Genomic DNA, 27,297 nt, shown 5'->3' with positions numbered 1-27,297 from the left:
GTCTATTGGATATAACGCACATGAGTATGCATACATGCTTCAGAAAATATCATTATAATTATAATTTCGCTAAGTGTTTTTTTCATTAGCAAAAACTCTAAAAACGCATGTTTTTTAAAAACAATATATTTAACATTGTTTTAAGGCTTGTAATTATTGATAATGGGTGTTTTATATTTTGAAAGAGTCCTTCAAATGTGGAGACGTCAGTTACAAGAACTTCTAATGGAAAAATAATATAAGAATACAATTCGTTTGAAACTCGTTGAACACAGGATACGGTCGGTAATGTTCCGGTACCGAAATTGTAACTTGCAAATTTAAAGTGTGTAATCAGAATCGTAATTACAGTATAATTGAAATTAACTGCGTTTGCAATTCTCTGTTAGATTGATGCGCTATTATACCTTTTGTTTTTATTTCGCAATTAATGTAAAAATAAAACACACCGACCAGTATCGACGTTCATATCAATTAATTCGAATTTGTTTTACTTAATTTGCATACTCTTATTATACCATTTAAATAGCGCGTTCGATTTGCTAATTAAAACGCGACCGGAGAGGGCGCAACAGCTAATTCGTTTATTTTATGCCACATTAATGTCAAACACCACCACTAACTAGGAACGTTTATGTTGTAGAGAAAAGCGTTATAAATTAGAATTTTCATTCTTTCGATTTTACGATGACCGCCGCTCACATAATATGATATAACGACACGACAACACAAACGCATCTCGTAAAACGGTCGGGCACTAAAACGGTATGGGCTGCGTTATACGCCCTCCGGACAATTAGTTTCAGAATGTACGCGGACATAAAGTATTTTCGCGAAAGGTTATCAGTGTACAAAAGGTTTCGACGAACTGTAATAAAAAAAATGTATAATATATAAATAAAGCGCGTATAGGCGTTTTTTCTTTCTTTTTTTTTCTTTTTTTTTATTAGCTGCCCGTCACGATATTATTATGCGGGTAGATTTGAATAAAATACCGAAATAAGCTGAAATGCCGGTGGCCTGTGCAAAAGTTGTGGAGATGCACGAATTTCCATAATGATAAGAGAGGAAAGGATTAACTGCTCGAACGGATTACCATTCGTAGCGTCTATAATATACACTTTTTTAAGCTCTTGCACTGATGTTGCCGCTGTGGCCCCGCTGAATAAATTAATTTTGCCGTTTTTCATTTTTACTCGATTGTTTATATTTTTTTTTTATGCTTACGCCTTACTCCACTGGAAATCCTGCGTTCCGATATTTTAATTATTCTGCTAGTATCGTTCATGCACTGTTGCAACGTTTGTGGCGCTTCCGCGTAATCCGAAAAATGATTATTCAACCGATCGATTCAGCAACATCACTATCCAAATTCCCTCCTACATCCGTTCAACTTGGCCTATTTGAGTTTAAAAGCTTTTAGCCATTCAACGTTTTAACGTAATTATTTTACTTAAAAATCATGAGAAAAACCCTTGAGCACAAGCTGTTGTTCGAGTGTACAATTTATGCACCAACATTGTTGACAGTTGGGGCAACGACTAATGGCTTATCGGAAGACCAGTTGTATAAGTACTTACATCGTCTACAATTTAGCCAGAGTACTTAACTTAAACATCTTTTATTTGAACTCAGCTAAGCTATCAGAATATCACGATGTTTATCATTTCAATAAACAATTGATATAGTTTTAACAAATTATGTAAATTTGGGCTAAGTATCGCCGAAATGTTTTCCCTGTAGGATGTCTAATATTAGAAAGTAGTAAAGATATATACAATTCCTGTTTTAATATATGTAATTGACTACTAACACCGGTCACCGGGATTAATCATTCCAATGTGTGCAATATGGTCATTGATGTCTTTGACATAGAATTTTCCAAAAGTTGCCTGTTTTATTTTGTTTTTGGTAGACCTAACACTGACCACAACGTATTAGGGATATTGCATGCAGGTAAATACATACACACGTACACAGATGATGGAAAATAGTAGATGAAAGTTTCTTAGACTTGGGCGAGGGTCACTTTTATTCATCCTAAACACATTTTCGCAGTCACGGCCGGCTGCAAAAGATCCATTCCTGTAAATAGTTTTCATGTTAAATTGAGATAGTATTGGTGTATGTTTGCACATGCTTCGTAGAAATTCGATTTGTATATCCCAGTTAGTTTTGTTAGTAGCTAATATTCATGTGATTCAAATTGTAATAACTACATACATTCGAAAACTTATGTTCGTATTTTTATAAATAGACGTAAACAATCAGTGAACTACGTACTGAAATTGTTTATACTTACCAAAAAATAAATTAAATAATACAAATATACAATGATTATTGACTGTTTACAAAAACCATACTTAAAAGTTAAGGTAAGTTTAACAATACTGGAACTATAAGTTAAACTTTATTTAACATTTATGTAAAGTTTATGCAAACGGTCTTATTCTTTCACTTTTTTACGGTTTAATAAACGACGAACATATGATTTTACAAAAAAATTATATTAAAATTATATTGATTTATATTGCTTTTTAAAAAATATTCCTGTCTCCCTGTATGCACATCAAATGTAAACTGATAAATATATATATTATATAATATTATATTGTAGTACATTTTTTACTGTATCCAGTTTCCACAAACAAGGGAAAAATGGAGAAATATTTCTAAATGTTTTAAGAAAAAATGGAACTTTCCGTATTGTCTAGGCCATAGGGGCAATAAGCGGTAAGCATTATTATCCTATTTGAAAGTGGATTGGAGTACTTCAATTAAAAAGGTTATCATAGCATGGTTTTATTGGCGATAGTTGATGCAGATTACCAGTTTATAATCGGCAGAATTTTGGATGGTAGTGTACTACATATTGACATTTTATGAAAAATGTCAAGATGGATACTTAAAAATTTCAGACAATGAGACAAGCTAAGGTACTCCCAGGAAGCTATCTAACCTTACGTATTGTTGCGAATGATGCGTTTCCTTTGTGGGCAAATACAATGTAGCTCTTAGGACTTGTTTTGAAAGAAAGGTATTCAATTACTGTTCATCACAATAACGATGTATTGAAGAAAATGTTTTCGGAATCACGGTGGCACGATTTATGATTTTGTAGTAGACGAATCAATTTTTTTAAACTTTTCTGCTAGGTAATAGTTTGTATACTGCGACTCTTTTCCATTTATCTTGATATTCTTTCAATTTTATTTTATTTAAACAATTTTTTCTTTGGTTAATGTTGATAAAGTCCTCAGCTAACATATACCTAAATAGCAACTAATACCTAAAAAACAAACAAGAAAATTAAAAACTAGGCTTTGAGGTGTATTCGGCCCCCCTTTCTTCCTGCTATGTTAAAAATATCAGATCCCTCGGTGCCGCAGATTTGACTGGGCTTCACATACACGAACAGACAAACAATTAATTTTAATAATTAAGTTTAAAAGTATATTTTGTATTTTTCTTGTAATTAATAATGCGTATTTAATTAATTATTAATATTGGATAACACATATCGAAATTGTATTTTATATTATTTTTCACCAATTAAACGGCTGAATTGGATGAATATTATCAAAAAGTTCATATTTTGTGTACGCGTATCATATAAATTATTATCCAATATTTTATACTACTTTGCTGGTAAGTATTTATCTATTTTATCTATTTTAAAAAAACAGTGTGGTTAGTTATTAATTTTGGAAAAATATTACCATCTATACTGAATCACTTTTATGGTAATATTATTTTTTTCTATAGTAATATTATATTATGTGAATGAAAACATTATGACAATTTGAAGGCTGACGGATGATGATAAATACAGTAGGTGTCCACCATCGCCATCAGTAAAGCTTCACAGGGTTTGTCAACTTATAAAAACTAAATTAATACGGATCAGATATACCACCATATCAAATAACTGGATAATATTTCACTTTGTTTCTATTAAAAAAAATATACACACAAACGATTTACCTGTAAATGTGATTTTATAAATTTAAGTAAGTTAATTTTTTTGTTACTATTTTAAAAATACACAACCATTTTATTGTATATAACTATTCTCCAATCGATTTATACAAGCATTATCAAAATTACTACCACTTGCAATAACTTTACTAAATTTTTCTTATTACGACTAAGAAGGATTTATTGCATTATATCTATATAATACTAAAGACAGGATAAGAAAACTTAATTTAACCAAACTATCAAACATGTTTTACTACAAAACAAATGAATAATAGTTTTGCGATGTTGGAATAGCCAGCATTTATAGTCAGCATGACCTATTAAATTATCGTGTCTTTTTATACGATACCATTAGTTTTATTTTTAAGTAGTACCGAAAATTTGGAGGAGAAATAAAAATTTAGTATTCAAGAAATATTTGTGTATAACCGTAGTTTCTACTAATGATTCCGTACATTTTTTGAGAGCTGGCCATGCAGAACCCGTTATAACACTTTAAATTCGTAGACCACACCGATTTAATAATTGCAGACTTTGAGTACGGATAGAGTATCAGAATTTAACTAACAACATTTTATTTAAGTTTAATATTATTTAGTTTAATTTATTTTGTAATTACAATACAAAATGCACTATTAAGTTATTAATATTTTAGTCTGGCTGGGCATCTTTGATCCAGTGCACATGAATGGAAAATAAAAGGGTTTTTCAGAACAAATTAAGCTTATTATATGTTTTAATTATACAATTAATTGAACATTCAATAGTATATTTTAAATATACTATAAAATAGAAAATAGTAATTATACAGCATCAGAATAAGACTGTGAATATACTAATGAATTCAGTGTTACATTTAATTTTATATTCAAGCCAGTGAGTACGTAAGTAAGCAAAAACCATTAGACTAAGAGTAATGGGTTGGAAATTCGGAATGGTGAACATGTAAAAGACAATATAAAGTATCCTTAAACGAACATTTAAAAGACCTAAGCAAGGCGTGTTAACTAATTGCTTGTATAGTCAAAGGACTAAGTATAGACTAAGGTCTAATCCCAATTCTAAAATTAGGATTAGATGTTGAACTTTTTGATAATGTATTTATTTCTCGATTTTTCTATAAACAATTATAGTATAAATTGTATTGTACATGTACAGTAAATTGAATATTTATATTAGTAATAACTAATATGAAATTAAACCGCATTGGGTTTAATTTTCAACATTTGAACACTTTAAACATCAGCTGTGTACATTTTATTACTTTACTAGTTGTTACACTAGGCTATGCTCGGTTAGGCATTCAGATTTTAAAAGTATGCAAAATACTCATTGAACTTTAAAAATTAAAAAAAATACTTGTAGCAGGACAGGACTGGGCCACTGTTTTATAGTATAGTAAGTACTACGTAGTCGTTAAATAGGTTCCCGAAAAAAAAATTTTGCTCACACGCAGACCTAGAATATTGGATTAAAACCATCACGGTCTAGGTTTGGTTTTTAGGAGTACCAAATTAAACATGTATAATGTACGCAAACATGCTAACAAAATTTTAGCTACTTATATGAATAAACTTTGACATATAAAGGATAGTTTATAGCAAGGCCGAGTTTGGTTAAGTCGACTTTTAACCTACCCGGATTCCAACATGACACAACGTTTAACTTATTTTATTTATATTTCTTGCCAAATGTTGTTGTATAGTTAATAAATATTCTAAATAATGAATTAATTTTCAAAAGAAAATTGAAAATTGAGACTGTAATATTTTACTACACAAATGGTCACCATTTGGGATGGTTAGCAAATCGTCACTTAGTCTGTTATAGAATTTAGACTTCACCAATCAATTATTAAAAAAGTAAAAGCCAAGTAGCTACCAAATGCTAACTGCTTTAGTAACTGTAACTATGTTTTTAAAAATTTCCTTAGCAATGCGTTTATTAAAATATTATTTATATATCTCTGGTGTATAATTATATTACACAAAAGGTGACTTTTAGGGGTGACTTGTCACTTAGTGTAAAAGTTAAACCCAATTCGGACGTCACAGATTATTTAATATTAAACTAAATAAAAACCGTCCCACGTCACGTCAGAACATATATTCATCCAAACATAAAGAGGCTTAACTTTACTTATATGATGGGATTATACATAACAAGTCAGAAATAGTTGAGTCCACTCACTCAACTTAGCTTAAAAATATTAATATATTTTACTGTAGAAAATAATAGTTAAGCGAGAAACAGCAGTATTGAGTTCATAGTGTGTTGGCTATTGGAAATAATCAAAATTTCCAAAAAAAACTTATAGAAGATAAATATCACTATTGTAGTTTTGAATACCTAGTAGAGATTTAAAAATGCATATATAAGAAAACATAAAATATTAAAAATTTCAGGAATTTAATATATAATGTAACCTATTACATATTATTATAATAACTAGAATATATACAAGGTGATTCTCTTATCATGGGCCACTTTATATCTCATGAAGTTTAATAGGAATATATTTTTTTCGTATTATTTTTATACAATGTGATCTTAATTTTTGACAACTTTTTTTGTTTTTACCCCCTCCCAACTTATTTTTTTTGACAGCAACTTTTGAATTTTGAATGGTAACGTATATATTTTATTATTTTTTTAATGTACTAAAAATGTTGACTGTTCGATAACCAATTCCGGTTAACTATTGTTATTGAAGTTTCAAGTTTAGGGCAGGAGGAAAGGTACAGTGTTGTATTTTTTTTATCTGCGTGCATTTCCCGACCGCACTTCCCCTCCCATCATAACTTTTAAAATCTTATAACTTTAAAAATAGTTGTCCAAAACTGGTTATCAACCAGTCAATATTTTTAGTACATTGTTCTAAATTTAAAAAGTTAATAAAATATATGAACTACCATTTAATGTACAAAAGCTGCTATCAAAAAAAACTAAGTTGGGAGGTAAAAAGAAATTGTGAAAAATTGAGATCACATTGTATAAAAACAACATGAAGTATAAAAAAAAAAAAATTTCTTACTAAACCCTGTGAGCTATTGAGTGGCCCATGATAAAAGCTGGTCCATGATATTATACAATATATATATACACTATCAAAGTCATTTAACACAATTTGTAATCTCTATTTGTTAGCAATGATATGTACATAATATGTCTTAGAGCTGTTTAAAATGCACGTGGTGTTATGATGTAATCTCACAGTCGTACATTTCCCTACTGTCATTTTGCCAAGTTAAAATGTCAAAATCGTGGAAATTATCGTGGTATTATTTGTAAGTAATCGTTTGACAGTATGACAATGTATTCTCTCAGGCAACTTTGCGCATTAGTCATATCATTTTTTTTAATTTCACCGGTTAATAATTTTTTTTATACGCTGTGTAGCTTCCAATATATTATAATATATTTAAAATATATTATGAGATTTTCCAAAGTTTTACTTCAAATTCCTGGACTAATAATTAGTTAAAAACATTTTTCCACTTTAAGCAAAAACTGCGCAATATAGCTAGGGGCGTTTATATTTTTTTATTTTATGGGCACTAGAGTTTAGAATAATTCTGAGTGAGTTCTACAAATATAGTAAATATAATATCAATGGAATTTAAAAAAACAAGTTTAAACACGGTGAAATATTATTCCTTCTTTATTATTATTATAACAAAAAAGATAATCGTTGTACAAGATAATTATAATATTCTCATATCGAAAACGTCCCAGATAGAAGCATGTTTGGTAACGTGAAATAAGGATAATATACATTTTAAGCATAATATAATATTATATACAATTATATACATTTTTTATATTATTATTTTTTTTTTTATATTAAAACACATATTTTTACTTACTAAATATTTTATAACAATTTAACTCGACGTGTCTAAAAAGTATTATTTTACATGTCTCAACCTAAATGTCTTTCGGAAGAATTTTTACACATTTCCGAAATATTGCAATTGATACATCGCTTGTTATATATGTTTAATTATCATACATAATATATCTTTTGCCTTATTTTACGGTAACAATAATAATAATACTCCACCGTAAAAACAAGCGATAATGAAGAGCAAATATTAATTGCGTCCCAGAAACTATGAATTTCGCCCCATTCTTATCGTAACCAAAAGGCAATATAAGGTGAAGGAAGGTATTTTCGTGGCATAAGCAATTTCGTGATATAGTTTGTTGATCGTATCGCGTAATTCCCTATTAGAAAATTGTCTTGAAAATCACACTGATTGTTAAAACACAGTTATTTTAACCACGTCTATACCACGAAATTGCTTATGCCACGAAAATACCTTCCTTCACCCTACACCAGAGGATCGCAAGAAGTAAAATATTATAAAGTATACGAAAAGGCGAGCTGCAGTGTAACCAGAAAGACGAATCTACATTTCTATAGAACATATTATTTTTATTTTGTTTCATTACTGCAACCATTTAATACAAAACATATGACTTATCAGGTATCATATTATCATTTAAAATTAAAATTTATCTATTAATCTATATAACTAATAAGGATTATCTTAGGTAGTGTTTAACAACTTATAAACAAGTGTTAATTTTTGTATACTGTATATTTATTTTATACTTTATAAAACTTTTATACTGTATATACATTTATTTGTATATACTTTTATAACTGAATATATATATATGTATACACTGTCTCTCGCCTTCTTGATTACTTTGTTAATTACTACTTAAATTACTTTGTTACCGATTATAGAGCATACGTCATGTACAACTATATATAATTGTATTCTATGATTTGCCTGCTAAGCTCAGTTTAATCACAGCTGCGTGAAATAAAACAGCATTAATATTTTTGTGTCGTTATTCATTTTATTGATTTTAAATTTACATATAAGCGGTGCTGTACACAAGAACGGCGACCGATTTGATCCAGGATTCCCGCCGTCATCGTAGGTACCCTCGTCATAGTTTACCATCCGCCTGTTCATACACTATGGTCAGAATACCTCTGTTGACGGGGGGAATCCCACATAAAATGGGTTACCATTCTTTTGTATAGCACCGCTTATTAGTATATTTTAAAATCAAAGTGCTTGACAATATTTCAATTTAGACAAACTACAATTTTGCCGCCTTTTAAATTATTAGCTTATAAAAATGTTCAATTTGTAAAAAAATTACCCCCTTAATAAAATGCTGGCATAGGCAATATATCTATGTTGCTTATGCCTTGCGACGGCCCGGATCATACATTTTATCATGGAGTACGATGTAGGTACTAAGCTGGTAATATTATATTGCTGGTATATTTGTAAGTAGTAGGTACCTATATGAAATGTATTGATTGCAATTAATGTTTAGTACACCCTATTTTTTATTTTTTTATTTATTTTAAAGTATTTAAAGAACATTATAAAAGTACTTTTCACGTTATTGAAAAGTAGGACCCACTGATTCTGTTATGGCACTCAACAAAGGGACGCAACTAGAGTAGACCTTTAAATTTTACTAGATTTGGGATGCGATTAAGGATTTAGTAGTCATCGGGACGCAATTCGTAAATAAATTTAAGTCTTACCTGGTCTCGGAGTTGGGACGCAACTAGAACCTATCCTCGGATAAAGAAAATAATAATAATAAAACGTGTATCTATCACATCGATTAGTAATACAAGGTACAAAGTATTAAATAATCACATATTTAACTACATAATATTATAACACCATTATTAGACAAATATTTTTACATTCGATTTTAGTATTATGTCTAGAAATCCATTTAATAAGTCTAAAAAACTGATAGGTACTAGAGAACATTTAGAGAAGTACTAAAGTTATGCTTAGGTTTATAACAATTTTTTTTTTATCCGAAAACTACATTTTTTTTATCTAAATGAACAAACAATAATATAATCATAATTGGACGCTTCGTGATAAAAATTTCTGTGTAAAAATGTGCGTTTATGTAAAACTAGAAAAACATTATATTTACTTAAATATACACTAGTAGGTACAATATTATTAGGGCATTTTCGGTGTTTAATGTTATTCAATAAATTGACTTAATTGTTTATTGGCGATATGTATTATAATAATCTATTTTATTTTATTCCATTTAGTTTGTAGCTTCCAAAACATTATAATATATTATTGAAAAAAAAACAAGATTCCATATAAAGCAAAACAAAATTGGATAACTGCGAATTTGTACCTAAATTTTACATTTAAAAAGAAAACATTGAAATATATCGGTGTTCACGTGACTTACGTGTTTTGGGTATAATCATAAATTAATATATCAGTATTTATATAAATACATAATAGCTGGATCAACCTAAGCTCTGTTCACATATATATTATATTATAATACAATTATTGGTTGGGTAAAAAATATGAATACACGTAGGAACAGTAAAATTGATAAAATAATAATTCTTAAATAAACAAGCGATATTCACAATGACAATATTGTTGTTTTTTCAGAGAAAAATAATATTATACATAGGTACATACATACATATATTTTTGTATTCAATACAAGTTAAATGTTTTGACATGAAAAAAAGGGTTTGCTAAATAATTACGTACCCTCAAGTATGTAAGTTAATTCCACGTAAAATACAAAACAATTCGAAGTTAAAAATAAATGTAATAAATAATTATCATAAGTCGTTAATACAGATCAAACACTTTTTACAACAAATACATATCTAATAGTCAATACGGTTTCCCCGGTGAACGTCCGAGACCCACGCCACGAGAAGTCGGTTATAAGTTAATTTTGAATATGCTATAATTTCATATTTGTTTAGCGATCACACTTAATACCTACTTGACGTCTATAATATTATGTTATATTTATTATTCAAATACACGTCGAGTACGAGAAAAATATACATTTTTTGTTATCATACATAATTAATAAATAATATAATAATAATCGTGTTTTACACAACTATCGGACAAGTTCCAAACAATGCTGTTCTCGTTTAAACAAACCGCTATGTTCGATACTTATGTAAATTATAACACTATATTGTAATCGGATTTTGGCAAGAACTGTGTCGGACATTGTCGGCCACCGCGTTTGTGCGCTGTTCGCGTGTGAGATGTTTTACCTACGTTGCCAGTGATTACTAGAGGAACGATTCGGACGCCATGGTTTGTTGACTGATTTCGGCGGAACCGGCCGCCGTGTCGTCTGGTCGCTGTCTCGACGGGGACGTGCGATGTGGCACGAGAGCGGGTTCGCCGGGTATGACGCAATAGTGCGTGGAGTGTTGTGGTTCGGGATCGCCGTACTGAGAGTGGTAGAACTCCTCGCGCATCATGTGGTTCAGAGAGCCGCATTTAAAGTAGAGTATCTGCTGGAACGGCCTGCGGAAGTCACGGTTCAGCGTCGCGTAGATTACCTGCAACATACCAGCAAACGACGGTGATGCTCAGTAAATGTCCGACGCACGCTGTAATAGCCGCTGTAAGGTATAGCGTGTGCGCATCAAAGTCGGAGTGCGTCGTAAGACTTTTCCGCGAACTCAACAGAGCCGACTTCTGATACAATGTAATGCAGAGTTAGTGTACAACAATATTACCTACGTATTGCGCGCGTTTCATTCATTTTTGCATACAATGTGAGAGCATATGGCACGGCGGCGTATGAGTTTTGAGAAACTTGCGCGATTTCTCGAATGTATTCCCCAAAGATCTTTGGGAACTTTCCCTTGTATCACGTACACGTACCGCATACGTACGAACAAAATCAAAACGTCAGCAAACTACGCTTCATTATGGTTAGATAGCAGATACATCAGTCTTATTCTCGGCAGTTCTAAGTAATGTAACTTTTGACAACCCAGCTATTCCTATAATAATTTGTATCTAGCGCACAACGCATTAACTCCAAAGAAATAAGTCTTCTATACATAATATCTTCTGTAGTCGTATGTGTTATACATATTACTCCCAGCTACAAGCTATCCTATATAAAACGACGGCTCGTATTTATGATTACATTTAAAAGTTTTATTTTGCGCGATAAATAATAACGATACGATAGGTTTTAACACAAGGCGACTCACTCGTAGAACACAAAGGGGCATATCTGTCGTCGGGTTTTCTCACAAGCGCATGAATCTAAAAGTTACAAAACATGTTGTTATTACATATTTTAGCCGAGACAACCATTAACCATGATCGCACACAAAGACTTATAGCAGACATGTTTTCATACGCAATAACGCTTCAGCGCAGCACAGTTGGTTATATTATTTTCTAAAATAATATAGTGGGCAGTTAAAATCATATATTTTTAAAACTTAACCAGGCTTTTGAGTGAAAATAATTTTGAACACTTTTATTTTATCGACGTTGACAAAGTGATAATTTTAGTACCTAATTTAACACTATGCTTATCAGACTAAATATCTACCTATACATAGTTGTTCTAATTTATAATACTAATTCGCAGGTCGCTATTGCGGATATATAGAAAGTTTAAGTGTATCAATACTTACAGGGTTCAAGAGTGAATTGGCATATCCTAGCCATAGAAACAGGCTACTCAGTGAGCTGGGTATACTGGATGGATCACTCAAGAAAGGCCTGACAAGGGCCAGTACAAAGAATGGCAGCCAACACACCGTAAACGCACTCATTATAATACCCAAAGTAGTGGAAGCCTTTCGTTCTTTAGCCAATTGGAACCTAAGCTTTTTACCACCAGTTTCTGGTTTCTTCGATGTGTTCATTGGCTTTTTATTATGGCCATTACTGCTGGGAACTACCATCAGTACTGGACACTGATATTCACCTACTGACCGTCGTACCATCGAGCAACATCGACAGTCTCTTACAATGCTGCCACCCGTGCCGCTACACTGTAAAACAACAATAACACTTTCATTAATACAATATAAATATACTCAAAATAAATAAAAACATAGCATAAAATTAAGTTATTTATAAAAAAAAATATTTTTACTTTTTTTAAACGCACATATTTAAGAATGCACATTGTCGATTAGACATAAATGAACTGTGACTTAAATTACACTTAGATAATATAACCGATTGGTTATGATAAAGAAGACGGTCTATTGGGATAAGTCTCATACAAATCCAAACCACTACATTTATATTCTTCACATACTTAAGTCACAGAAGTGTCTGATATTAATAGTTATTGTAGCTAATTAATTTTATATAAAAAATATTTTTAGTTCAAGTAAGAAAATTTTAGGAAGTAATATATTGTCAAAAACCGTAAAAAATACATTATATTAATATTTTAATTTATAACAATAAAAAAATATTAACCGATATGCTGCTTGTTGCAGCATATCGGTATGATAAGAACGACATCATCCACCGCGATCTAAAAATAACATCCGTGCAGGATGAAATTACCCGGTTTGCCCGCAAACACGCAAAAAGACTGGAGCTTCACTTAAATACAGCTGCCATACAACTCCTCGACAACTCGCAAGACATCAGACGACTCAAACGACTGAAGCCATTCGACTTAGTCTAATTATTAGATTAAGAATAGGACTACTTCACTGGAAGTAGAACCCCACACATGTTTTGTATATGTGTATATATATTTTACTCATATGTATGTATTAATACTCTTTTGATTTATATTTATAACGATTTTTAATCGTTTAAATAAAAATGCCCTTAGGCACTTAAAAAAAAAAATGTTATTTATGTTAGACATTTATAAGACTTTCAAATGACTAGATGAAAAGTTTTGTGAAACTCTAGATTTTTCAAGTTCTCAGACCAATTGTGTTTTTTGAATTCAGTGTTTTATAAAAAATAATTATGACAAAAATGTTAGTTTATGAAAATATTTATGACAAATATACAGTGGCGCAAATAATTCTAACTGAGGCATCCCCTCCTCCTTCCCAAAAATGGTAGGTTAAGTTAGGTTCTCGTGAAATATATAACGTCTGCCTTGAAAGACTAAAACAGTGAGTTTTTTAAACTTTCTGCTTAAATTTAAAGATAATCTGATTTCCATATGATATTTTAGACAATGAGAACAATATAGTATTATGAATTAAGTACAGCAACGCGTAAAAGTTAAACGCACTCTATTAGTAGAAGTAAAGTGTAAAACACTTTACTTCTACTAATAGTGCGTCTCTAGTGAGTTTGTTTTTCGATAACCTAACCGTAAAAAAAACTGTTCTTAATCTCAAAAGAATGTTTTCATAAGAGGGCTGTAAAAGAAAATGTTACAAAATACAAAAGAGGAGAAAAAGAAATTAAACGTGCGTATAATCCACGTCGTTTTTTAGACTTGACTTGTCTGGTTCTCCAAAAAGCGATCTTTGTTTCAATCTCTTTTTTTCATAAAGGATTTAGAAAGGATTTACTACGAATGTAAAAACAACCGTTACAACAAGCAGACCGTGAAGAAAATAAATGTATACTAAAAGATACCAGGAAATAGATAATAATGGGAAGTCATGTAACCAACAGTTCCCCATTAAAAAAAAATAGGTAATATTTTAAAAAGCGTAAGCGAGTACTAAATTCCTCGAGATATTGCCATTTTTTCTTACAGTACCATTATGATAAAACGGATATAAAATAATAATTGTCAACTAAACCAAATTAAAAGCTAATAGAATAAATTGTTGATTCAATTACATATTGATTTTTATATTTTATACTTAGTTCTAGACGTTTATAATTTGTTTATTTTGTGTAAATAATAATACATTTTTAAAATTAATTAGATATCACTGAGTTAATTAATAAATATAATTGAAAATGAAATTACGTTAACGTCTGCGTATTCTCTACCGATGATGTTTTATTGGAATAATTGGCATTTTCCCGGTTTATAGCTGTTTGCCCACCTAACGCTAGTTTGGAAACAAGTTGGCACCCAAGAGATTCAGGTGGCCATTTCACCTCAGAGGACGCCCAAACCGCCAAAAGAGATTCGAACGGGCAACCGTGTATTATCCCACTCTGCCTCGGAAGCTTGTAAATATATTATGGGGATTCGATACCGACCATTTTAAGGAGTTTTGTATAGGCAATATTTAAGAAAAAAGTGGTTTTTGAACATGTCAATTAATTTACTGGTTAATTTGTATAAGCTTCATGGTATTATTTTTAATTTATATCATTTTGTCTATGAGTAAAAGCCATTTTAGTTAATATAATATTACATTTTTTGTCCATCGCACTGGCCGAACCAGTGATCCGATTAGTAATCTGAAAAGAGATTTGAATTCGTTATCAAGTTTACTTGGGATCCTACAAGATACTTTTTTTATATCATTTTCTTACTATGAATAAGAAACATAACAAACTCAAATCTGTTTTCAAATTATTTATCGGATTACGGGTTCGGCCTGTACGGTGGACAAAAAATGATGTGTTTTGAGGAAAAAAACGGCCGGTATCGAATCTCTTTAATGTTATTTTTAAAAAAACCTCTAGTTGAACAAGAAGCATGAAATTTTTTTCAACTAATTTGGTGGAACTATGATAGATAAATTGGCTTATAATTTTTAAGCACCGATATCTTAAAGTATTATTTAGTTGTACTACTGTAGAATGACTTGTATTCATATAGTTGACATTATTGTTCAAAAACTGTCCACTTAATCGTATACTAAAAGAACGTTTAATAATCTTATTTTTTCAAATATATACGTCACTGTAAGTATCTTGATAATTATAGGAAATTATTTTTAATTTTCAATGCATTTAAAATTAGGTCCAACGTTGGATGTTGGGTAATTAATAATTAATTATTAATTAATTGTTATTTAATGAAAAATTAAAAATCCCTTTCGAACTTTATTAAAAATAACATTAATTTTTTGAATAATAAAATAATGAAAAAATAATGACATTTTTTAAATAATAAAAAAACGTATGCAAATTAAATACTTGAGCTTTATAAAGAATCTAAGAATACTTAAATTACTTAAGAACCTACATAAATGTATCAAATAAATTTTAAATGATTCTTAGTATCATTACTAAGAAATTACAAGTCAAAATTACAGTCATAATGTATCTCGCAAAATGTATTATGTTTTATTTAATTTGTATTTTATATATTATGTACATCTTAGGTCAAAAATGTCTCGTATCTGTATAACAAGATTTGACTTTAACATTCCTCAGAAACTCTCAGATGAATTCAGGGATGACGTTAAGGACGAAAAGAATAAATACCGTAGTTGTCTATTAATTTCAAAATGTAATAGATATGGTGCCGCATGGAGAATTATTTGAGCATTAAAACATTGAATCAGTATCAAAATCTATAAAATTACAAAATACTTTTTTTAATCAAATTGATCGGCTGTGAGAAAAAAGTGGTCATTTGTGTATCACACTGTTGTTATGGTGTTATGTAGACAATTTTTTTCATTTTTTTAAACACCTACATACTATCTATTTTATGAATATAGCTAAACGCGCCCATACTCATTAATACATATGTGTTTGTTTTTATATATATATATATATATATATATATATATTAACTTTTTATTGTTCATCTCTCTCTCAAAAAAATATGTGCACAAATTTTGATTTTTAATTAACAAACTCAATATAGTAAAGTATTAAATTTTGTTTTATATTTCTTTAGATGTAAATCTATGTCATATTATGTACAGTAACGGTTGTGTGGACGTTTCGTAAGATAATTTTCGTCGACGTTATTTTAAGATTTATCACCCTTTGTACTGGGTAGAATCCAATTGGACCTAATTAACGTTTCGGGTTTTTAACTGATGATTGATAAAAGCATTACTGAGTAGCATAAAAAAAAAAAACAAGCTATTAACAATGAAAGTATATAAAATATTTTGTTTTTGGTTACTTGGTATAGCTAAAATAAATATTTTTTGTAAAACATTAAAAACAACTTAGAATATTTTTTATTGGATTAATTTATAGTTCAAATTTTTATTATTGTAATTTTTTATCATCGATATGGACATTAAAAATGACAAGGAAATGTTAGACTCACATCACCTTTACTATGTAAATCTATAAATGGTCCTTCATTAGTTAAAATATAAACAATTTATTACACGTATTTTCTGTATAAGCTTATCCTTCTTTATCAATAAATCATACACTTTTAACTGATTTAGACTATATAGTTATAATGTTGTTAGATTCATTGTTCAATAGCAAACAAATAGAACTACTTAAGTATAATGTTGAATACGTTTACTACCAAGATTAGTTTTAAATTATTTTACATTTTTTGATCTGGACTTATGATAACTTTTTATTCGCTTGACCAATTTCTTTATATTATACTATTTACATGGATTACAAATCATTTTTTGAAGGTACTCGAGGGCTCTATTTTCGGCCCATTATTAAGTGGGATATATGGCAAACAATTATTTTTATTAAATTTCAATTATTATTTATGGCATCTTTATTTCGAGGTTCATTTTTTGTATTCACTTCGAGGTAAAATTTATAAACTTACCATTTTCCATCAATACTGAAAAACACTACCAAAATTGCCATTTGTTTAAAATTAATAATAATTAATGTTTGCATTATTCTTTAGATATAAGTATAGTTGTAGGGTACCATGTTGGATATAGGAGAAGGATCATAGCTATAGAGAATTAAAGGAAATCGCTTTGGATAGAGAAGAATGGAGGAATGTTTCATCATTTAACCAATAAACGGATTGAAAAAAAAAATAGTTGTATAAACTCTTGTTTGGAAACAATCGGTCGAGTTTTGTGTTCTGAACAAGGTATTCTTAAGGCCATTTTTTTCTCAGACGGTTATCCGCCCAGAGAAAGAAACGTCCAGTTTTAAGCAGCGGCTAGTGCTTAGAAACATTGTTGCGCATACTTGGACATGAAATAAAAGCGAAATTTATTAATATTGATTATTTTTACCATTTAAAAATTAACATGAATGAGGTTACTTTATAATGATTCTCGGCCTTTAATCATAATAACGTCTCTGACTTAACTGTCCTGGCTTTTTGGAAGTATAAAATGATTATTTCAAATTTAACACGACCATGAAAATAATATTAAATTTAGTTTTTCCAGTATTTATCTATTATAGCTGTCATTGTTTATTTCCATAATGCTTTACGCGCATGAACTGTTATATTTACCGTCACTGTTAAAATAACTAGGCAATATATTAATTCAAAGAGGATGTTCTTTTAATTTGCTTGAATGTTTAGAACATTAAGATATTTTACAACATGTCATGGGAATTATCGTAAACAGCTTTACGACGCAGTTATCATAGCTCCCAGCGTACCAAACACAAAGTTCGATAGCTGTTAAAGAAGGATAAGCAAATTTGAGACTTTAGGTATTAAATAATATATATTAGGTATAGCGGTTTACTCATCCTGTGTAAATACAAAAAGGATACCTATCTCGCCTTGGGTTAGCAACACAACAATACCGACTGTTGTAGACATTATTATATGGGTTAAAATGTGTATAAATATATTAAACGTATATAAAGCGGTGGTGTAGGCACAGGTGGTAGCAACCGACGGAAGGTTTTGTTGGGTACGTACAAAACCCGTAGGCATATTATTATCCGTAATAATAGTCCTATATAACAAATGTACATGGTTTGAACAATTGATGGGATACGCGTAAAATAAAAATAATTGTAAAGCGGATGAATGTTTTTTCGTTATAATCATTATAGTCTCAATCATACTGCACAGTCATATGTCCTTACAAACTATATTAATGTGTTTATTGTTATCACACAAGGTAATCTCGTTTACGTGGTTAAACACCTCGAAAGCATTATTAAAAATATTTCCACGATGTTGTGATAGTGGCCGCAGGAGTCGGTGGATATAGTTTAAATTGAATAATAAAAGTTCTTTGCAATGCACTCAAGTTGATTACTGTTCTCGGTGGAGGAGTGATTGTTTGTTTTATTTAAATGAAACGTAAGGCCATGCCGGTGCTTCTTTCGGTGGCGGACGTCCTTTTCTATTATATTATTACAATACTATATTCTTGTAATTTGTAATTGCTGCTTGTATAATATGTGCTACCTATTGTTCTTGTTTAAATTAAGTTAAGTCGGTGAGACGCCGGCAACGGGTAAACCGAAGTGGCGTGCAGGCCGACCGCTCTCGTGATATATATACCTATATCATATTAACATGACCTATACCGTTCCGAGCTTCGTATTAAATGACCAACAAAATATTTCATACGTATAGTTGGCAGTCAACACGCGTAATATGGCAGACTATTATTTATATATACATATATATTTTATTGAGGTGTCCCTTATTTTGAACTTTTTCAAAATGTTATTCTCCCAAGGTTCAAACCGTTATAATTGGTTTAAAAAAAGTTCCTATAATTTTTACTGCGCATTCGTCGCATCCATCTTCCACTGCTTCTGCATCAAAATGATAATCCTGCCTATATATTCCGTAAAAATATACATATGAAAAACCCCCGAAATTAAAGGAAAACTGGAGATTCTAATCTGCGCATATGCAAAATGGTTGATTGATTAAACTTTGAAATTTTCGCTGAAATTACGTATGTTTAAGATTTTTCTTAACATCTTCCTAAAATTATTGAGAAACAGTTTCCATAATCAAGTGTTATTTAAATGGAAAACTTCACCATTCAACAATTACGGGTAAATATTGAGCTAAAGCAGTGAAACTTATAGGTATAAACGTGTAACTTTTTTTTTGTCAACTACAACAGTTTGAAACCTTGGGAGCATAATATTTCGAAAAAGTCCTAAATAAGGGATACCCTAATATTATTTTATATTACTATCAACTGTTACTTCTTATTCTAGAATCTCGAGCGAAGAAACCGACACATTCGAAGGGATTTTTCCAAAGCCGTTCGGATCACTTGTAAACCACACGTCGGCTATAAATTATTAAACGCACTAGCGGCTCTACATTTTAACACGTTTGCTGTGTATCCAATATGACATCCGACCACAGTAATCTTGGGTCCACTTGGGTATGGCAACTGTATATGACAGGCGCACGACATGCCAAGGACATAAAATTATAAAGGAGTCTTTCAAAAAGGATTTTTATTACGCGTCATCGACATTTTGCGGTGTTCATTTTTATACGATTGTCAAAGTTTGATATTTTTTTTTTGTCGTGAGTAATGTTTAGAACAGACTTTAGGCCGGAAGTTCTTAAGGTCCTGTCGTTTAGCGTTTCTCGGCTTCTATTGTGACTGTTGGCGGCGACTTTCTGTGAATGACCAGAATGGGGTGTATCCGGTGTAACTTCACTGCAGTCTTTTGACAATAATTTCACCGCTACTTAATCGCACATACAGTTTTTATATCTATTATTATTATTATTTGGACGTCGTTGTGTCGTTGTCAAGTATACTATGCAGAAGGTTACGGCGGCCACCGGGATGGGATAATGCGGCATAAGAACAAATACAAATAAAACCCGTTTAAGTGTTTGATATACGTCCTATAAAGACGAATATTTTGTTTCGCGCGTTTATGGGCCATCGCACCCTCTGTCGCTCTCTGCGACCTGCCCTAAAACAGAAAACCCCTCTTTTTTTTTAAGAAGCGTTACATTTTATAGCCAGTGCAACAACAGTGTGCCGGGGTGCAGTGACGTTTAGCTCTCCTGTAAATCTCTGAGTGCGACAGGCCCGGCCTCTTTCGACAAAAGCCTTGGAGTTTAATATGCTCGCCCGCCGCTTTGCGTTTTATGGGACGTGAAAACAGTAAACATGGCCATCTCGGAATCGCGGGCAAACGTCGTTAACTACATTGAGCACCGGCCTATATTGTATTGACGTAGACCACGTGTCAAGGATACCGTGTACTTGGCGAAACGACAGCTGTTTGTTAACCTGACCGTGCATAGACAAGTCCAATTATTGTTATTTCATTATTGTTGTCAAAACGACCAAACTAGAATTATTCCTATACCTACCTAATTGTAAGCGGTTGATCCGATACGATAAAAAGTTGACTATTGCCGTGTGTTTTCACAGTGTACATTTAAACGTCGTTTCCTTCTATGCTTTATCGGATTCGGTCTCTTCCGGGAAGGGTTTTCCATTTAACTACCTACCACGATAACGCCACCGCGAAATAGTGCCTATACTCTATACCTGATGTTATGATCGCCCCACTCGGCCCACCGAGGACCGTAGTCCTGCCACCGCTACGGTGAGCTTTTTTTCACGCACGTTACCGGCAAACATTTGATTTTATCGGATTTACTGCCCCCGCTAACAGTAAGTTCCGGCCCACACCGTATGTGCTTACTACACAGACAACCGGATAGGACGTGACGAAATTATCGAACCCGACTACGATTCCGATTGGAAATATAAAAACTACTTTGATATTACATCCGTATGCGATCTGACCTCTAATAATCGAACCACACAATTCCGGACGGTAATTCTGACAGCCAACAGGTTTCCGCTTGCTTATCCAATATTGGTCGCGTCGAAGCGCCAACGTTATAACGGCAACACAATTTTATTTATTTTCTCAGCGCACAGCACGATAGTTACCGTGAAAGCAGTCTATTCCCTCATGGCTCGCGGCCGCGCTTCTGGTAATCGAATTCCACCCACGGAACTGGTATATAATATACTTTGTCGGCCGTAAAAAGTGTTATGCTATTAGAAGGGGTTTGTATATTGAATTGCCTTCCTATATACAAAGACTGCCGCCCTATGCCACAATACGAATACGACAACATTTTAAAATAATATTGTGTTGATCTTGTTCAAAATTTGCATACACCTATACCATTTACTATATTCAGGCACAATAATATTTTAGAAGGTATACTCTTTCAACAATATTGTAAAAACTCCATTACCCGTGCAAACAAGAGTTGAAATAAATTTGTGTTCAATATGCTCTCATTGAACCGTAGGAAAAATAATAACCTTTTATAGAGTTCAAATTTTCCTAGAAAAATGAGTTTTTTGTAAGAAAAACAGTAGAAAAAAACCGTGTTTTTCTGGAAAAATATACTTGGAAAGTAATTTTAACTTTCCGAAAAATAACAAAATCCCGGAAAAACGTATAATTTGGGAAAATATTGTCATAAGTAAAAAATGCCGGAAAATATATAAAAAAAAAAAACATTTATTTGAGAAAATGAAATAAAGTACGCAATTGTGCGCAGCGAATAGAACATTCGCATCTACTTCCTGGATATACCAGAAAAATCCCACAAAAAACCAACTTTTAAATACCACTCAGATTCCAGTTGAATTAAATGCTGTTCAAATTAGTCACTAAAACACGTGTAGTAATCATAGCTGTTCATGCTATTTTAAGAAACAGCAAATCTGACGTTTTAAGTTTTAACACCTGTAATCGTTTAGTAAAAGGCATCCTGTAGTATTTTATCACAATTCCAAAGAAATGTTACGATATTGTTGGATGACGACACGATATTACACTATAGTGACTTAATGTGACCAATATTTAAAACCACTTGGTGCAAAGTGCCAACAAAATATATATTGAATTCGATATACATATTTGTTTGGCAATTATATCTGCTTGTAGTGTATAATAACGTTATGTCAACTCGTAATAAATGTCACATAACGTTGAAACAAAATAATACATAATATTGTAAAAATCGGGTTTACAGTGCTGGCTGACGGGAAATGGCGGGAACTGCACACGTTACACCGATATTTCTTTTTGTTTTCACACATTACAAGCGATGGTGAAATACATCAAAGTTATGGTTACCTCACACATCCACGTTTATGCGTGCACAGGAGATTTATGATGGTAACGGAATTATTGAAATGGAAAATCTTGAATTCAATTAATTTCCAACCAAAGAGTAAAGGTTTATTTTTCTCACACGGTTCGTGATTATATGTAAATAAAATACAAAATCTTTCAAATACTTTAATTATTTTACTGAACGCTAATTTCTCTCCTAAAATTATTCTGTTACAAGTTTCTTCTGCGTTACGTATTACAGCTGGTACAACTTGGCAACTTCTAAAAAAATTAATCAGACAGAATCCGCTGATAAACAACACAATACATTAAACACTGACAATTTAATTATTTTTTCCTCGATATTTTCAGCCCAGTGAAAACTATTCTATCAGCATTATTCAAATGTATACCACGCATTCAAAACAACCCCATCTTCCCTTTTGTACAAGATTATTTTAAGATATATACACGAGTATAGACGAATTAAGAGTGCAACTAATGAGACATGACACTTTTGAAGGATACAAAGTTTAAATAACAATAATTAAATGTCTATTACGTGTATATGTTCAGTTATAGAGTTTCGATTGAAATAAAGACTTTAAAAGAAATAGATTTTCCTAAGTTTAGCTTTTAACGAGGTGACGATGTGGGGTTTCTTCCTCATGCTAATCATGTACATATTTTGTATAAAATAGTTTTAAAAAAATACTTATCGTAAAAAAAATGTGCAGATTGTATGTTTAAGAAAAGTAATTTCTAAGTTTAGAAACCTTTATAGAACTTTTTTTTATCGAATATTTAATGTTAAATTGAGGATTTTCAGCTTCACAGAAACAACGTTTTTTTATAATATATTTCACTACATATAGTATAATAAAATAATTGGAAGTTCAATTACTAATAATTATAAACAAATTAAAATGGTTCTTAGCAAATTTATTAAAAATACAAATTAATTTTCAACGTTTAGTTGAACAAAGATATTTAAAGGTATATTTAAAAGAATTTATATTAACAGTGGAAATATTAGAAATGGCTGAACAAAGTACTTCGCGAAAAAGATTTAAATAAGATATAAGTAACAAATCTTGATTTCAAGGAAGTTATTATTATTTCGGAAAAATTAAAACAAATTAGAGAATGTCCAAAATGAGGTCATGTAGCTCTACGTAGAATATTAACATTATTTTATGTCTACATTATAATTCTATGAAATAAAATCTTTAAGGAATTGTTATTTTTCTTTTTGGTTTTGATATATTTTGATCGTTAGGTTTTCTATGGTCGATTGTCTGCCATGAATTTGACGTGTGTACTATTTTTTTACGGGGTTCATTAATTTTTTTTTTTTCATTGTTATCTTACGATTTGAGTAAATTTTTGGAAAGGTTTATCGATAACACAGTACGGTTACTATAAATTTGATTGTAAATATTTTATTTTTTAAATAATTATTTTAAACCATCTTTTAATTAACCGCTATTAAGCTTTACAATTTTCAACGACGTTATTAAATGAAGTGTTACACTTTTTACAGTTAAGATTGATTAGTGAAGTCGTGTTCCTTTCATAGTATACTAGAGAGGGGTATTTTTCGTTAAGTAAAGATACGGCGATAGTAAACTACAATACTGTCAACATGCGGACCTGATGTGTGAAATAAAATAAAATTAAAAAGTTTTGGTTTTGTTTAAATTTTTTTTAAGTACATGCTGTCACAGGCGCATTTACTAACTTTAATCTACATACAAGTCAATACATTTTTACAATATATTATAAGATAATATAATATAGAAGATGATAGCGGTTACGTAGGACATGTGCGAAATGTTGAAATTACACCTCGCTCGGACTGCGATCCTTACTTAATTTTAATTATCATAATAACAACTCAACGACAGTTAATATATTGATTTAGGGACTGGCACTGAGACAGTTTTCCATGAATTTACGAGGCTTTTTAAAGAGTATTTTTCAAGTATCACTTGACCGAATTCAATGATTCTTTACGTATCTTCAAGAACCACATTTTTTATTACCACATTCTCTACTGTCTGGAAAGAAAAAATACGAAGAAAAACTCAATTTTTGGTGCTCAGTGCGAGGAAACATTGTACATTTTTTTTCATTTCCCTTCCCTCTACCGATATTTTTGAAAAAAGCCATTCCCGAAGGTACAGAAATACGTGAAATAACAAACAGGCCAATATCTTTCTTAGATCACGAATAAATGTGTTTTAAATGGCAAAACATTTGACTTTACAGGAGGCGAACTTTCTGAAAAAACGACCTTAGCCACTTAAAAACTATATATGGTTTCTGACCTCATTAATATGCATTGTCGCATATCGATCAACGCAGGATTGAGTATGGATATCAAAAATTATTTTTTAAACAAACCGTTTTTCTTGTCGGTTAGGTTTTGTTGATAGATATAATCCATCTTGTTTTCGTCCAACCGTATGTGTCAGTCAATTCAATTAAGTTAGATTTGGTTAAAAATATAAAATGGTTCGAAGACCCACGTATACCTATAGGCTATAATACACACAATAAACACATTTTATTTTCTATTTTAGTTTAATCAACTTGTCGATTTCGTTGTGTACACTCGAAAGCTTAATTTTCTAGTGGCACCTTCGTCCGCTTGTCTTACGCCCTTTCCACACACACACACACACATAAAATGCAACTTCTTGACTGATGTACTTAATGTCAATTTGTATTTTTCGTTTCGATATTTAAAAAAAAAATATATATTACACGATATCCCCAAGTTTTGTCAGATTGTATCGTCACCAGGTCACGGTAACGAAGGAATGATTTTAACTGAGATACCTATGTGGATTTAATTTTTAAATTATAAGAGTTTTTGTCAACAGCTGAAACTTGTTTCGTGGTATTCCTTTCCGAATAGCGGCGATATCATACGAGAAACGGATGAAAGAACAGAACCAATTTAAATAAAAAATAACATAATTTTAAAGACGGTGTGAAATCTAAGCCCGTACATGAAGGATGAAAAAGAGTAGGCGTGCATGCTAGGATTGGCCACCATAAATCACCCTAAGTAGCTAAGCGTCGGAACGGTTTTTTGGAATGTAAACCGTACACTCGTGCTCGTCAATACTATGTATGTAATAGCGGCGTCGCTCTTCACATTGTTGTGTATGTATGCTTTCGATATTGGAAGAAGGCGCGGTATGGGAGACACATAATGTTCATCGGTGAGACCAATGCGCTAATGGTGGCGCCGAAACGCTTTTTGCGAGAACGACTGAGTTTTGGCAGACGTTACTACATAATATGGTTCGGCGGAAGAGCGGCCAATGGCAAAACTCTTAAAACTATAGTCGAGAAGTGCTTTTTCGGAATGTCGTAGTAACTAGGAAAATTATTTTTCGCAAACGGACGCGGTAAAACTTCTGTTCTCCCGAAATTATGTACATTTTTTTTTTTACATTCATTTTTTTTCCAGGCGCCCGTGAACCGCTAGAACACAATAAGAATACGTATAATATTGTCCATTATGTAAAATATTAATATTTCCAGTCGCTAACAAACGAGAAATTTAGTGCAAAAATCGAGGCAAAAAAAAAATTGCGCCTCTGTTAGTCTTAGAATAAATAACCGATATCTTCAAAATGAGAAAGCAAAAATATGGCGTGGGTACTGCTAAACAAATAATAACGACCATTAAAAAAAAAACAGTAGGAGTGTTTTAATTAAAAAAAAAAAGAATAAAAAGTACTGTGCTTCCCATTGTTTCGAGTCGGAGAGGGCAAAACGATTTGTAATAAGTACCAGGTGTAATAAAAACGTTTTAACGTCAAAGTGCGGCTAATGGTCCCGGCGAAAGCCGCCCCTCTGTTTAAAGGTCGTGCAAAATCACGAATATTCGTCTACGGGCCTTAACGTAATTGCTTTGTTCGTTATGGTTTTCCAATAGTATTCGAAACATGCAACGCGCTATTTTACTAAAACCATAGGATTAGTTGTTATTATTAATATTCCTTTATCGGATACTGAGATAAATAATGTACAACGTAATGCATAATAACTCATTCGACGTACATTGAACAATAGTTTATTTTTAGATATTTCTCATCGGGATAAGGTAAAAATAATAATGATATAATATGAAATTAATGATATTAATATGAAACACTCTTTTACCAAACAGTTTGTTCTTGTTTTGTAATCGCCTATTTTTTTTTTATTGTATTTTATTTACTCTTCAGATTATAATTAATATTTCTAAGAAAATATGTACTTATAATAATCGGATATCGGGGGGTGTTGTATGTACTAGAACATTTAAAAATAATTTGTAGCACTTGGGGACAATAACTTATTTTGGTAAAATATGTATTTACGGTGGATAAGTACGACTATCTACAATGAACCGTAAACAATGATTAGCTTGATTCATTTTCTAAACTTGGATATATTTCATAATTATTACTTTATCGAATCGACTGCTGTATTTTTCAAAAATAGTTGAACAACAAAGTACGATATAAATCAATCCTAATTAAATGACATTATGTATTTACAAACA

The 27,297-nt window shown here is 31.3% G+C and overlaps 1 protein-coding gene across 2 annotated transcripts in view; it reads right to left on the bottom strand.

The window, feature by feature from the left end:
- Positions 1–7,877: 7,877 nt before the first annotated feature.
- The window catches only part of LOC126835864 (5-hydroxytryptamine receptor 1-like), a 152,152-nt gene continuing 132,732 nt past the window's right edge, over positions 7,878–27,297 (bottom strand). For both annotated transcript variants that reach the window (XM_050568710.1, XM_050568711.1), the window contains 2 exons: positions 12,497–12,859; positions 7,878–11,395 (listed from right to left, as the gene is read on the bottom strand). In XM_050568710.1, the coding sequence (XP_050424667.1) occupies positions 11,120–11,395; positions 12,497–12,859 (639 nt within the window). In that variant the 3' untranslated portion in view covers positions 7,878–11,119. The remainder of the gene's footprint in view (positions 11,396–12,496; positions 12,860–27,297) is intronic.

Source organism: Adelges cooleyi, unplaced genomic scaffold (genome assembly GCF_023614345.1).
Source record: "Adelges cooleyi isolate 19-005CV unplaced genomic scaffold, UGA_ACOO_1.1 ACOO_flye_CR_arks_rails_tigmint_CR_PRNA_23, whole genome shotgun sequence".
In the NCBI taxonomy this organism is placed as follows: Eukaryota; Metazoa; Arthropoda; class Insecta; order Hemiptera; family Adelgidae; genus Adelges; species Adelges cooleyi.
This window is presented reverse-complemented; position numbering and strand designations above follow the sequence as displayed.